This window comes from Cryptomeria japonica, chromosome 10 (genome assembly GCF_030272615.1).
Source record: "Cryptomeria japonica chromosome 10, Sugi_1.0, whole genome shotgun sequence".
Taxonomy (NCBI): Eukaryota; Viridiplantae; Streptophyta; class Pinopsida; order Cupressales; family Cupressaceae; genus Cryptomeria; species Cryptomeria japonica.
This window is the reverse complement of record NC_081414.1, coordinates 493,355,527-493,371,031: the sequence shown is the minus strand read 5'-3', so window position 1 is coordinate 493,371,031 and position 15,505 is coordinate 493,355,527. Positions and strand designations below refer to the sequence as shown.

At 38.8% G+C, this 15,505-nt stretch overlaps 1 protein-coding gene across 1 annotated transcript in view; it reads left to right on the top strand.

Moving 5' to 3' along the window:
- The window catches only part of LOC131039368 (inositol 1,3,4-trisphosphate 5/6-kinase 4), a 283,984-nt gene that overhangs the window by 228,483 nt on the left and 39,996 nt on the right, over positions 1 to 15,505 (top strand). The window contains exons 10-11 of the mRNA XM_057972096.2: positions 13,537 to 13,682; positions 13,797 to 13,938. Of these exons, the coding sequence (XP_057828079.1) occupies positions 13,537 to 13,682; positions 13,797 to 13,938 (288 nt within the window). The remainder of the gene's footprint in view (positions 1 to 13,536; positions 13,683 to 13,796; positions 13,939 to 15,505) is intronic.

Below are 15,505 nucleotides of genomic sequence, written 5' to 3'. Positions count from 1 at the left end.
ATCCCCCCTGCATCAACCTGACTAGGCGCATTGTGAAGGCGTCATTGACACGCTCATATTGACCAATTGCATAAGCAGGGTTGTTCTTTTCCCTCTGAGCTATGTTATAGTAATGTAGATGAGGATAGAAGTCGTATACCTTTACCTAATTGGGCCCGCTCCCGATTTCACCCTTCTTGATTAACCCTGTCAGTGGCTAGTGTTGGGCAAACATATAAACTAGGTAAGAGGTCATGGTGAAGTACTTCTCTTCAAGTTCGACCAACTAGGTATGGATATTATCACTGATGATTTGGGCCCAATCGAACTTGGATTTCTCGGCAAAGACCTGCTCCGTAAAGTAGAACATCCACTCTTCAAAAAAGTTACACTGAGGGAGTCCCATAACCCGGCTGAGCAAGGTGACCATATCTCCATGCTCATTGTGAAAGTCACTTCTGGGGGTCTTTTTCCCGATTCTAATACTCAGGGGCCTTCTCTCCCTATACCATTCCTTGTTTATCAATGTCCTGCATTTAGCAGGGTTCATGTCATATGCAACTTGTGCTTCATCTATGGTTGTCGCAATGGGGTTATCCAGGAACGGGATGTCGAATGCTTCGCCAATGGCCTCAGGTGTGAAGTCAACTAGGACCATATTTTCCAGAACCACTAATCCGGACTCTGGCTGATAATGTCGGGCAGCCTCAACAACTAGCTCATAATTCTGCACTGATGGAGGAAATCCTGCTGCCTGGGCGATACCACTTTCCATCATCCGCCTAGGCCTGTCGTAGGCGTTTGGAGAATATACCCGGTCTCTGAAGTCCTAAATGTCTATGTGGCCCAAGTCAGTATCTCCTATGTTTTCTCATATGCTCTGGACTTTTGACTCCCTTAGTCCTCCTCTCTGGTACTGGTATTTCATCTTCTCGCCTTTGTGGGGAATGTTTGATTTAGAAACCCGAGATGTTCCGGCTGCACTAGGCGTCTTTGAGGATTCTACCGCAGATTTAGGCATTTATCCTGCACAACCGGACGCGGATTACGAGACGATATGAAGGAAAAAAAAGGTTAGTAAAAAAGAGGATGACGTTAGCACATAAGGATCAAAGGAAAGCTCAACTTAGAAGAAAATACGACACCTCGGCAAAAGAGCCTGATTAATTTGGACATGAAATGTTATTAAGCTCTCCCTTTAAAATTTGCTACTCAGCTACGGTTCAAGGCTTGAGTGTTCAATGATTGCTAAATTTGGAGTCAAAGTCAAGTTCAGTTTTCAAAAAATGAGGTTTAAAATTTCCTAAGTCTGAAAATTCGCATTCCTGGGTTAATTTCCTTGACAGACTCTGCTCTAAATGCTTTATTTGATGCCTTTCAAAAGGAAAAAGATGCGGTCTACTGAATTTCACCATTTAATATTATTTGCTTAAACACGTTTGACCAGTCTTGCATTTATTTTAAATGATTTCAAAGGAGACAAAGCGAGCTTACCTGGCAAACAAGGTGTCAATCCCGCGGTCTCCCCAAACCTCGGATTAAAAGGGCTTTGCGCAAACTCGGTCTGCAGGGTTTTTTTTTAAACTTGGAAAATACCCTTTCCCTTAACTCACGTGATTTTCAAATTGCCGAATTTTCGGGCTGGAGGAAACACACGTAAACCCTAAGACACCGCCTAGGCTCTACCTCGCGACTTCGGTGCTTGGAGCGCTTGCAAATTGCAAATCGTGAAAACTCCTAATTTTTTCTTGCGATTTCGTGATCTTTGGCGATTTTTGGGGAAAAGAAAGGTTTTGCAAACTGCGGATTGTGTAGTTGACGATTCTCCTCCTTGCGCGACTTCCTTTCAGCTGAGAGAGACGCTTAAGAAAAGCCTTCCCCTTAGCGATTTGACCTAACTTTCGGGGTTATGAGCCCTCTTGCAAACATTAAAGCTCAACGCCTGGTCATTCCGACGAAAATCGAGTTGGGGCGATTTTGAAAGTTTTATTGTTGAAACATTTCAAGAACTTTGGCCTTTAACCTTCTTTTGCAAACTTTACTCTTTTCGCGTTTAGCCTCTAGCCTCCAAAAATCGGCGTTTTTGGAGCTTTTGCAAACTTTTTAAAGTTTTGTGTTTTTTCCTTTTGGTGCGAATTTCGGCTATATTGCTCCTTTTGCGAACATCTTCACTTATCACCGATCTTCGGGGTTTTGGCCTTGTTTGCAAACCTTTTCCACTTTTGACATTTTACCTTAGTTTCCCGAAAATCGGCAAATAAGGATATTTCGCAAACTTTTAGACTTTGACATTTTACCTTAGTTTTGGCGAAAATCGGCGAATAAGGATATTTCGCAAACTTTTTAGACTTTGACATTTTACCTTAGTTTCCCGAAAATCGGTGAATAAGGATATTTCGCAAACTTTTAGACTTTTTTGACACTTTGCCTCTATTCGCCGAAATTCGGCAAATAAGGCGATTTTGCAAAGCTCTTCTATTTTTAACGCTTTACTCTGATTCGCCGAACTTCGGGCTACAAGGCGTTTTTGCGAGCTTTTCAAAACTTTAACTTTGCCCTCAGATTTGGCGAAAATCGGCCAAGAAGCGATATTTGAAAAGTTTTCAACTTAAGCGTTAAACTCACCTTGCAGATTCCTAGGCTTACGCTATGACCAGATCTCCCTTGGACTGATTTTGGGCACTCAAAAATGATGCGAGACTCTATACGCAGAACTCCTAGAGGATGCGCCTCCAAAACCCAAACACGCCCTTTCTTCAACGACTACAAAGGCTATTGCTTTACCACTTCCTGGATCCCACTAAGAGGGACGGCGAACAAAAATCAAAATTCGAAACTCAGCAGGAAGGAGGCTGAAAACCAAAAGAGGGGGACCCTGTCGGCGAGAGGGAGTGTGTGCAATGCACAACACTATGCAAAGCAACAACTCCGCAAAGTTTAGTGCGATTGTCTAAAGTAAGCCTATGATGTTCAAATCACTCCCAAGGACATAGACACCGTCAAGACGATGCATATCAATGAGCAAGTAGCAATTGAAGTTAAGCTTATAAAGAGTTCAGTCGACCATGCAAGATATTTCACAATCAATGAAATACTAGTAGTATGAACATAAGAATTCCACCATCAACCATTCACAATAGCTTCCATCCATCTAACCAACATAAAATAAATGAAAAGTAGAGAACATGCAAAATATTGAATCAACACATGAAGTTCACCATATCTTCAATGAATTTAACATGCTTCTTGCAATAGTGTCTTGATAACAAGCTCCCTTTTGTCCTACTCTACTCTAGCTGCTATCTGCTGAAATGTACCTGCTATTAAACTATTAACCTTTACAAATGAGGAAACTGAGCCTCATATAGATAGCTCTTTACAATGAGTGGCTCAGATTGATTCACAATCAATGGCCGAGATTACAAGATGAAAACCCTAATTAGGGTTTTTTACACCCATTACTTAGCATTTAATTCTTGACCAATGATAAATTTACATTGAATAGGACACATGTCCTTCTTTGAATTTCGACCAATAGATGATGAGGGTAGGTACATTGGATTTTGTGCCTACATGTGGTAGTTATCCTCCTTGATGGATGAGATTGAATCTAGACGCCTTGACTTGGGATGATGTGTGAAGGTGAGTTGGCGATGACCAGGCTCCACCTCAGCTACTTGCTTTTGTAACTCATCACAAGTGTTCGTGCTTGTAATTCTTCTTGATCATTTCACCCTTCATCTTCTTGTTTGGGAATTTCGCCCTTATGCTTGCTGAAGTGCCCTTGATCTCCTCTCATGTGATGAAGTCTTCCTTGATGATGTTGACATAGACTCCGTGATATCTGTGTTGGATCCTCCCTTTGTCCTTGTGCAATCTTGTGAAATCCTCCCCTTTGAGCCACTTCCTTGTATGTTTTCAGCTAATTCCTTCATCCTCTTTCCTTAGTTGCCTGCAAAACAAACAAGGAAAGCATGAAACATGTCTGATATATACTGATTCCAGCCAATTTTCAAAGTTTTTTGTTTTAAAATCTGATATGCATTCTTGATGGGATAGAGTGTCATTCTAGTTTCTAATCTCATGTCTGATTTTTGTCTCAGGTCTGATTCTGATTTAAGTTTTTGATTTGAAATGTTTCAAGGTCTGATTAATCCTCTTGGTGTAAGCTTCTATCAGATTTGATACTTGTGATCTGATTTCAAATCCTTAAGGTATGATTCACTGATTTGGGTTTGAGCTCTGAGTTTTTTTGACCTGATTCCTATCTAGATATCTGCATGGTCGTGGATTGTAGGAGCAAGTGGAAGTGGTTCCCAGGTGGTCGGTGTTTTGACCCCCTACTGGGAGTGACCTCACTGGCAGGTTGGAGATTTCAACTGCTACCGGAAGTTGATGACAAGTAGGTCAGAGATCTAGGGGCTAAGTGGAAGTAAATTGGGACGGGTCCGGGTTTTGACCCTGCACTGGAAATACCACAAAAAGGTCTTGGATTAAGGCTCTAATTGGAAATCACTGAGGAAGTTCGTGGATTTACCCATGAAGTGGAAGTAACCTCAGGCGAGTCGTGGTTTTGACCTCCAAGTGGAAGTAACTTCTTCCTCCCTTAAGCTCCTTTCATCTCTTCATAATTTGATCATATACTTGTTTGATCTCTGAAATCATTCATCCCTAGCATCAGCGAACATGTCTTCACGTGCTAAGGCAGGGTTTTCATGTGCAAGTGGAAGTGTTATCAGCTGATCGGACCCTTTGCCTTGAAGTAGAAGTTCGTGCATTTGATGCACCACTGGCAGTCATCACAAAGTAGGTCGGGGATTTCACCCCCAAGTGGAAGTGAGAGCCAGCAGGTCGGAGTTTCAAGGTCCAACTAGAAGGGCTATCAAGTAGGTCGGAGATTTAGGTGCTAAGTGGAAGTGCTGAACTTGAATGATCGCAATCACCTTTTGATCTCTTCATCACATCAGTCCTTTGCTTGATCAGGCTTTTGAATCATTCATACCTTTTTCATCAAGGCAACCTGATCTCTCTTGAGGCTTTGAGACAGCAGTACCTTCGTTTATCATTGATCTTCACTCCTTAGGCTAGACTTTTGGACACTAACTGGAAGTGACTCCCAAGCAGGTCGGACTTTTGAGCTCCAACTGGAAGTGGAAGCAAAGGCAGGTTGGGGTTTTGAACACCCACTGACAATGACAATAAGCTGTCAACCTTGCTCAAGGTATTTCCATTCGTTGCAAGAAGATTTCACCAACCTCAATCACCATGATCCCTTTCAATCAAAGTTCATTTTGCCAAGTATGAAGATTATATCACCTTGATCTGGCTTTTGATGGGTCACAGGAAATGCTCCCTCAAGGTGGTCGGACTTTTGGACCCCAACTAGAAGTGACCTAGAGCCGGTCGGGCTTTTTGAGGGCCACTGGAAATTCACTCCAAAGCATCAATGTTACTTGCTCAATGAGCATTTCAAGTCATTTCCACTCACTCTTAGCTGATTTTACCAATCTCAAACATCATTATCACTCAAGACCCTTAAGCATTGACTTCATCAACATCCAACTCACCAAACATATGGGCCTTTCAACCTGATCAGACTTTGGGTAGGCAACTGGAAATGTGTTCAAGGCAGGTCGGAGATCTTACCACCAAATGGCAGTGCTAGAAGAGGCAAGTCGGACTTCTTGGGGGTCACTGACAGTAGTGATGAGGTAAGGCAGGGATTTAAGGGGTCATAGGAAGTGACCTCACTTGTTCAATTTGATGGGTTGTGGCACTTCCGTTACTCATTCTAAGGGTCTTTCAGCATTAACAAAGCCTCTTCATAGTTGCCTATGCCTTCATCCTGATTGGCAGTCATCAAACATTTCAATTCTCATGATTGACCTCCACAATTGCACTCAACATTTCTCCTTTGATGATGATGATCAAATGAAATGATCATCATATATCATCCATTGCTAAGGCATTGAAAAGCTACAGTGACCTTAATTCCACTTAAGAGAGAGAGACATGACTTGATCATCTCCTGACAATCTGGGGCACTGCACTTCCTTAAGTAAAAGGATAATAGCTAAAGACACCACTAGATGACTAAGCAAAGACAACTAACCTAGAAAGCGGAAACAAGTAGGGGTCCCCATTTGCAATGGGTTGATGTGTGAAAATGTCATAACAGGACCTATAATATTGTTCAAGTTATAACAGACAATGTGAAAAATTGTACAGCTGTTGGGTTCTTGGTTGAGAAATGCTATTCACAATTTTTTTGGGAAACTCGTGTTGTCCACTCTCTCAATCTATTGCTACAAAAGATTGAGAATAAAATTGATTTTATCAAAGAGTTGTATGCTAAAGCTAAGGAGATCAAAATCAGCAACCACTATGTTTTTCAAGGCATGTTTAGATCATTTTCAAATGGAGCTATTGAAGATAAGTGAAATAGTATAAAATCTTATATTTTAATTTCATTTTAGGTTCTTGAAAATTTAGTTTCTTAAACTTAGCTACTTAATTCCAAGGTTCTTGTATTTTAATGCTTCTAAAAGGGATCTTTGGCAATGATCCTAAAATTGATTTACAAAAGGCCTATGACAAAGTAAATTGGACTTTCTTGATGGACATCCTCATACAATTTGGCTTCTCCCACAATTGGTGTAAATGGGTCTTCTCCTGTATTTCAGGGGCAAAATTCTCAGTCTTGTTAAATGGCACCCCCTGTGGCTATTTCGCCTCTACATAAGGAGTTTGACAAGGGGATCCTCTATCCCCTTTCCTCTACATTCTCATGACAGAAGGGCTTAGCAGATCCATAAAAGATGTAAACCGAAACAAACTATGGAAAGGTATATCCATTGCATCTGTTCCTCAAATCTTCACACGTTGCCTTTTTGCAGACGATACATTACTTTTGGTCAAACCACTATGGATGACACCCAAATTATTAAACAAACCCTGTTCTCTTATTCAAAATCTTCAAGACAGTTGATCAACAAAGAAAAATCCAAAATCTTTTTACTAAATACTCCAAGTTTGATGATGACTAGACTCAATTTTGGGGATTTTTAATCAAAAGTCTTCCTTGTGAATACCTTGGTATTCTCTATTTTGTAGGGAAGGTAAATAACAACTTCTGGGAAGGAGTTCTCAAGGCTGTCAAAAATAAAAGCACATCTTGGAAAAGCAAGTGGCTTACACTTCCAGGAAAAATCACAATGATGAGAGCAGTACTCAGTGCCATACCTACTTATCTAATGTCAGTCTTATGCATGTCACGACAAGATTCAAAAAATTTGCTGTCCGAGCTATGTTCTTTCCTATGGTCAGATAATGTATCTAGCAAAGAGAAGATTCTCTTATCCGCCTATGAAAAGGTTGGCTCTCCTAAACTTAGTGGGGGTTCGGGCATTTGTAATCTGAAACTACAAAACCTTGCTTTGGGAGCAAATTTTTATTGGAAAGTCTATCATCATCCGAATTCTTTATGGTGCAAAATAGCGAGACATAAATACTTGGATATGATAGAAAAGGAACCAATATTCACGCTTAGAAACATTCCAAAAGGCTTTGCTTTATCTCTTCTTGCAAGAAAGTCATTCTACCCCATCTCTCATGGGTGATAAATAATGGTGAAAAGGCAAACTTCTGGGAAGATATATGGAATGGACATAGTCCGCTGATTGGAAATAAGGATTGGGAACAAATAGCAATTATCCTCAAAAGGCTTTGGGGTGTAAAAGTAAAGGATTATTTTACAATGTTTTCTCAAGAATATTCCTCCCTTCCCCACAAGATCCGTTGGAAATCTGTGGAGTTTTTGCCTACCCCTTCTCACTTGATAGCTTCTTTTAGTAAAGAACTTGAAAAGAGACAACTTCTCTTCTCCGATTCTGATGATGAAATCATCTGGTCAAAATCAAAATTAGGTTTCTATAATGTCAAAGATGGATACAATTGTCTCCTCAAAGGAGACCTTAATGGGGATTGGCCAAATCATCTCTGCTGGAACAACGCCTATCTACCCAAAGCAGGAACCTTTGCCTGGCTTGCTATCAAAGATCGAATTCTCACGGGTATGAGATTAGACAGGCTAGGCATCACTCCCTTATTCAAAAGTATTATGTGTGTCAAAGCATATGAAAGCACTGACCATTTACTCCTAACTTGTGATTTTGCCCATAGTTGTTGGAAATGGTTAGAAAGCAAATTATCATGGGAGGGCCCCTTATCAAAAAATCTACTTCTTCACTTCCAGGGATATGGCCAACTCTCTTTAAAATTTCGACCTATTCGTGCCTTTGGATAGTGAGCCTGTAAATCATTATCTAGAATATTTGGTTAGAAAGAAACAATAGAATTTTCAAACGAGGCAAATTTGAGTTGAACCAAGTCATATCAAAAATTGAACAATCAATTTCGAAAGTAACAATGACTTATTTATTTAGGAGCTCAAATGGGAAAATGATCTTTACATCTTGGGATAACCACAAGTTAAATACGTGGAATTTTTTGAAACCTCCTCACTGTCAAGGCTCTCTTCAAACCTACATAAAAGAAGGCAAAAGTCAAGCTACTTGGATAGTTCCTCCAGTCCAATGGTACAAGCTAAATTTTGATGATGCCTCTAATGGCAACCTAGGCATATCTGGGGCAGGGGCAGTTATCAGAGACCACAAAGGTAGAACCTTCAGAGCTGCTTGCAAAAAACTTTCTCCAGGCACAAACACCACTGTAGAATTCTCTGCCCTCCTCATGTGTATCCAATTGGCAGTCAAACATAAAGTCAGAAACCTATGCATAGAGGGAGACTCTATGGTGGCTTTCCAAGCTCTCTCTCGTTCCACTACTCCTGCTTGACACTTCAATTATATACTAAAACCTTTTTTATCACTTATGGAGGATTTGGATCAATATGAAGTCTCTCATTGCTATAGAGAGGCAAACGACATAGTTGATGCTTTGGCAAATAGAGCGATTAATGGAGATGAAACGTATGAAGAATTTACATCCCTCCCTATCATGTCCCCCATGGGCAATTAATTGTTGTTTGGTCATAAATCAAGAAAGCATACATTGCTGGAGCATGTTCTTCAGTCTATCGAGCCTACCCTGGTTTTCTCTGTAGGGTGGTTGTTCCTTCTTAGATGGGACTTGTCCCATCCATCTTGTTTTACTGACCTGTGCAATAATGCTTGTTTTGCAGAATTCGTGGTGATGGATTGAGGTACCAATTCACCGCTTCATGATCTCCAAACCCCCCTCCAACCGTGTGTCTTAGCTGAGGCTTAAATGCTCGTATGCCTTTGAGGTTTTTCATCAGCTTTGAGAAATCTTCAACAAACTTGGATAAAGCTTCTGTCTATTGGTTTTTTTGATGCCTTCTGTTGGTTGAAGTTGTTCCTCTGCCTGCGCTCAACTATTTTTTTTCATTAAATTGCTCTTTCTGGTTAATCTTGGGAGGCTTGAGATGTCGATATTCCTTGCTGCTGCTACTTCGTTGTCATGTCCCCTTTCTAGAGTGGACATCGGAGACGGAGGAGTTGGCCTATCATTGGAGTCTCGTAGGCTAGCAGAGGTTGATTGGGACTCATTCAGTGCATATAGTGATTGGATTTTGGCTTTACAGGCAGTTTGGAGCCAGTTTGGAGCAGTTCCTAGATTTTAGGGGGTATCCCTAAATTTTAGGAGGTCGTGACAGTTGCCAGTCGTGAGGTTATTCATGACCTTTTAGATGGTTTCAGTTTCAGGAGATTTGGGTGTGTTTCCTAGTTTCTAGGAGCATCCCTAGATTTTAGGGATGAGACTGCCAGTTGATCCATGATTTTCGACTTCAGTCACAGACAGGTGGCAAATTCCGTTTCAGGTTTTTGGAGTCATTTGAGCCTTCTACAGCTATTTGGGATATATTTTTAATATATTTAAATATTTCTTAAGTTAGCGTTTAATTATTTAAATAAGGCTATGTTTATAGCCATTTTGGAGTGATAAGGGGTTTTTGGCCTCATCTGGATGCGTATCCCTTGGTGTGATAGCTCGTTGGAAAGGTCTTGGACTTTTCTAAATATTTCTCTTTTGACTCAGATCCTTTCGGTGAACGGATTTCTTTATATTTGAAAAAAGGTCATTTTCTATGCACTTGACAACTTAAAATGAGAAATATAACATTTTAACCCTAAACGCCCCATTGAGTCACTTTTAGGGTTTGAGCTTAGTGGGAAGGTGTTATAAGGAAGTTGAGACCTAATTCTTATTATCTTTTACACATTTTACATCTTGGATTTGAGATTTGGCTCTGGAAGAGCTTTTCAGCATCTGGGACGCCAACCCCAATGCCTTGCCTGTTTGGGACGTAGCCCCCAATACAGTGGTTTGGATTTGTTTGCAGCTATTAGCATCTTGGAGATTGTACGACATTCTTTCTGGAGGTTCAGCAATTCTGACAGAGTTCAGCGTGGGGTTTGGGGTTTCTAACCAGTTGGGTGTACTTGGCAACCATACGGCTGTACCTGGCAGCCACTTTCCTTCCCACGTGCAGCACTTGGAGGGCTGGAATCTTGCCACAACTTCATTCCTAGTTATGTTACTCTTTCAGCATCCAGGTTGGAATTATTCCTGATTGTAATCTTCCTGAAATTATTGGAAATCTTCATCTGGTCAAATATTTGATTTTATATTCAGAAATCTGCCTTGAATCGAATTTGTTTTGGCTGTATATGAACTTCATTTTCAGTACTTTGTTCATGTACTTGTACTTCATTATTTACTTGTTGAAAAATCATCAAAATACAAAAAGAATTCAACCCTTCTGCAACTTCTGTCTATTTCTGAAAGAAAATATTAATAAGCAGGAAAAATCAATTTAAATAAATAAAAATTACAGCAGATTGGTAAAAGAGATCCATCAGGGATCTTTCATTCGTTGTGTTAAGAAAAGAATCGACTTTTTCTTTTCCTTGGCCTTGGTGGACAGTGCTTCCCTATTTTGGTTTTTGATCTCCATGGTTATTTTCAAATTCGGCTTGCATTGGTCTTCATTTGGAGTGCTGTGAGTAGGGTTTTCCTCTCTGGCCTTTCGGCCAAATTCTGCGCATTGATTGTGACTCAAGCTGAATCCCTCTTCTCAAAATTTCAAGGCTCTCCAAGGTATTCTTCTTTCTGCAAGCTGTTGGAGATCGCCAACCTCTGGGTGCTGCTCATGTTGACTAGTTCGTTGTCCTACAAGGAAAATCATCCTCTATTTTGTGGTAGACCTCTCTGGGGCTTCAACATATCTGATCTCTTGTCGGTTGCTGCCTTATGAAGATAATTTAAAATTTTGGTTCAGAAGCAAATATGCAAATCAAGGCTCTTCAAGGAAGTTTCTTTTGTCCCTTTGGCTCTTCTTTGGCCGACTTCTGGGCACTACTTGTGTAGATAATTTATGCTTTGTAATCAAGGGCGTATGTTTCCCTTGTTTTGTTGTCATGCTTATTTGTCCCCCTGATCTTTGGACAAGGTTTGTTTAATACCATTCTATAACTCAGTGGCTTTCATTGGCTTTCTTTCAAAGACATGATTTGCAGTTTTGGAATCAGTTTTGCATTTATTCCTAGGTATTCACCTCCTTGTTAGGGGTGCTTTGGACCTTTCGTCTATTTTGTAACTCCTTTCACTTTAATGCAATATGGGGTTTGCCTCTTTAATCAAAAAAAAAATGCTTCTAAAAGGGGATGGTTTTTTCCCTTCATTTTGTCCACAAAAGATGGTGGACATTTTTCTTGGGAAGAGATTCTTGTTTCTCTCAAGCTGTCACACTTTGCATATGGTGCATGACATCCTAGACAGATTTATGGACATCTTATCTTGAATATAAGCACTAATTTGTCATCTAGATTTCATGAAACAATGTAATGTCCCCAAATTTTATAAAATGGCTTAGTTAAATTAATTGATTTTGCTGTTTAAAAGAATTAATTTTTATGTTTAAAGGATGACTTTAGTTTATTAATTTAATTAAAAAAAAGGTGAAAATAATAAAATAATAAAATAAGTCACTTTATTTAAATTTTCCCAGCTGTGACAAAAATGGAATGTAACCTAATGTGGAAAGTATTTAAATTTCTCTAGCTGTGATAGAAATGGAATGTAACCTAATATGGAAAGTATTTAAATTTCAACAGCTGTGACAAAAATGGAATGCTACTTAATATGGAATGTAACCTAATCTTCTAGATGTTTCCCAATCTCTAGAAGTTTCTTGGAGTTCTCTATAAGGAGGCTGGCTAGGTGAAGTAAGGATGCTTGTGGATTTGATATGGTTGGATTTATGAAGCTCTCAAGCAGATTTCTGAGGACGAAAACCTTCAGAGAATTGACAGAAGGGTTGGACGAAAACCTAGCTCTTCCTAAAGGGTGGATTCATCATGTTGTTCACATTTGGGAAAATTTGTGGAGTCTCCATTGGAGACAAATTTGTAAGCAAGGACATGAGGAGTGATAAAGCCAATGCAGACCTTGGACTTTGATGGATACTTAACGTTGTTTGTGCAAGTCCAAGTAATAGTGGGATGCATGAGTTTATCAACTGGGACATGGTCATTTCACTGTCAAAGTGCATAGTATTTCTGCAGCATTTCCAGGTCAGAAGTTTGCAGGGATTTATATTAATAATCTGCACACAGTACTGCAGATTGATCAATATTGATATCAAACTCAAATTTATGAAATTCTCTGTCTAAATTATTTCTGCAATTCTGTCCAGTAATAGATGTTCATTTATTATGGTCTACTTTCTATTCAGTGTGTAAACATCTCTGTTTAGTTGATTAAGGTTGAATGCAAATATGTTTGAGGACACAGCTGATAAGGTGCACCATGTTGTAATATTCCGAGTTCTTCTAAAATGTGAAGGTGGTTACAATCCAAATCTGTTTTGCAAATGCTATTTTCTGAGCATTAGACATTTTGCAACTGTTTGGAAAATATTACTAGGATTTGGGGTGAAATCAGTAAGGGTATCTCACAAACAAGAAGACTCATAAATGGGTTTTGTGATTTGGTTGACATTAGGGTCTCCATTCTGTGCCATGATTTTAAGAGAGATACCCCGTTACTATTCCTACATCTCCAATGATTTTTAGATGAAAATTGTTTTCCAGAGTTTCAGTTTTTTATAGTCCAATTTTTCCCTTCAACAAGGAACATGTTTTGCTGCTTGTTTTACTTCAAGGGATGCTTGATTTCTACCTGGAATCAAAATTTTTACATCAATTTTGAGCTTCAGATTTCTTCTCATCTTCACGCTACAACTTTTAGCATTCTTCACTGAACAATTTTCAGTGGATTTATTCGTTTAAATGACCCATAGAATTGGATGAAAGATGATACATCTCACAATCTTTCAGAGGAGCAAAGGGGAACAAACTGGATGATTTTTAATAACATCTCTAGCAATTTGAATTATGATATATCAGATTCTTTATGCCTCGTACTTTTAACAATGAGAACAGATTCTATTGTTAAGTAGACACTAAGTTACTGTTGGGAAAGAAACGTTACTTGTTTTAATTTCAAATGCAGGAATATGTTGATCATGGGTCCATTGTGTACAAGTTCTATGTTCTTGGCAAAAAGGTTTTCTATGCTATTAGGGGGTCAACGCCAAATGCTTCATCATTGTTACTTTCTTCAGGAAATAAAGGTTCTTCAATAGTTGTCTTTGACAGGTAATATGTGCAATGAACTCATAGGGTCTTGTTGATTCTTGTATCTGATCTGATCATTTTTAACAAAACAGTGAAGCTGAGCATATTTTCATTTTATTTTCCCATCATCTACAGTCTAAAGTCACTTCCTGTTGATTCCATTGACAACCAAAAATCAGAGGTTGGAAAAGAGAAACTTGATCTTGAGATTGTAGTTTCTGCAGCAATGTGGTTGAGGGAGAAACTTCATCTTACAATTTTTGGATTTGATGTTGTTGTAAGTGCTGTCTTTGCTCCTCTTTTAATATTGTTGTTCACCTATTCAGGTATTTCTGATTACTTTTTCTAATACATTAGATCCATACTTTCCGTAAGCCTTTTTTTGTTTAAATGTTAAAAAGAACATTTTTTTTTTTTTAAAAGTTACATTTAAAAGAAAATTGTAAGTCTTGATTTTCTTAGATCACTATGTAGATGATGAAAACCATACAAAAGCATGGATCCAAATATACCATTTTGAAGTATATGACTTTTAACATTATGAATATGCCTGCTAGGAAAATATAATTGAAGCATAATAAATTATAAAAGTATAGCATCATGGAAATGGAAAATTTTAACACCTTTGTTGGAGGTTGATTGTCATCTTTTTCACTCTTTAGATCAGTGATGCTTCTCTCAATAGGGTATCTGGATCCTCACACTTCATTATCCTACTAAACTTTCCCAACATTTCCAAGCATAAATAATGATCTGTGCTAGGCCAGTTTAAAATGGGCTGGTGGTGGGCCTTGGATACAGCCACTAGGTTTTCCTCTTCTGATGGTTCTTGACAGTATTATATTCTTTAATGTGGAGTTGCATCATTAGGAGGAATGTTTCTTACAATCCAAGGTCCGTTAATGATCTGGGAGGCAATTCTGGACAGTATCCCTTCAAGATGGTTACCTTGTGGGCTTGTGATCTCTTTGTTAGTGCTCAAAAGACAAAATTGTAGCAAACATTGAAAAGACTAGCATTTTGTGTAAGTAGTTCCCCTTTGTATTGAGTCAATTTTTTACCAAAATGCTCTGTAAAGGGCCCCAAGATTACAAAATACAAAAAACTATGAAAAGTCCTGAAATTTTCAGAAACTAAATTATAGTGTTTTAGTGAGTTCTAGTTTATGAGAAGTCAGATACACTACTTGGGGCTGACTTGGTGTATGCTCTTTTGGATTCTTGATGTCTTCTTCGAAAATGGCTTTAGATTTTAAATGTGAATTGCTTCATCTAATCTTTCCCACACAGCTGCACATATAATTGCACGTAGCAAAGTGCAGAGCAAAGCATAGAGATAAACCTTCAGTCTTCTCTGAGTAAAATACAAACATCAGAGTGTGGCGGCTTCACATCTCTTCTCAAAGATTGTTGTCTTTTTGTAATAATCATAGAGTAACTGCTTGCTTATTTTTTAGAGAGAGTTGTACATGCCTCATAAATCAGTAAAATATTTAGTTACATATTTGTCATGCCCCCGCCAAAATATCTCAGCATACATAGTAACTAGGTGATTAAAGATTAGCGCCCATATCATTTATATAATAAAGTGGCAGTGCTAGCAAAATAGTATAATTAAAATTAAATTATATTTTTCAAAGGGGAGCGATGGTATGAAGGGTGGTGACTCCTTTGACAATTGGGTATAAAAGGAGATCATTTCATTGTGGATAGGATATCAATTGAGAATGAATATTATGTGACTTTGCAAGTAAATATTACAGGCAAAGAGGGTGAAAACCCTCCAAGGAAATTAAGTCCCTTACTTATCCTATCAAGTTGTTGGAAAATAATCCATAATTTGCC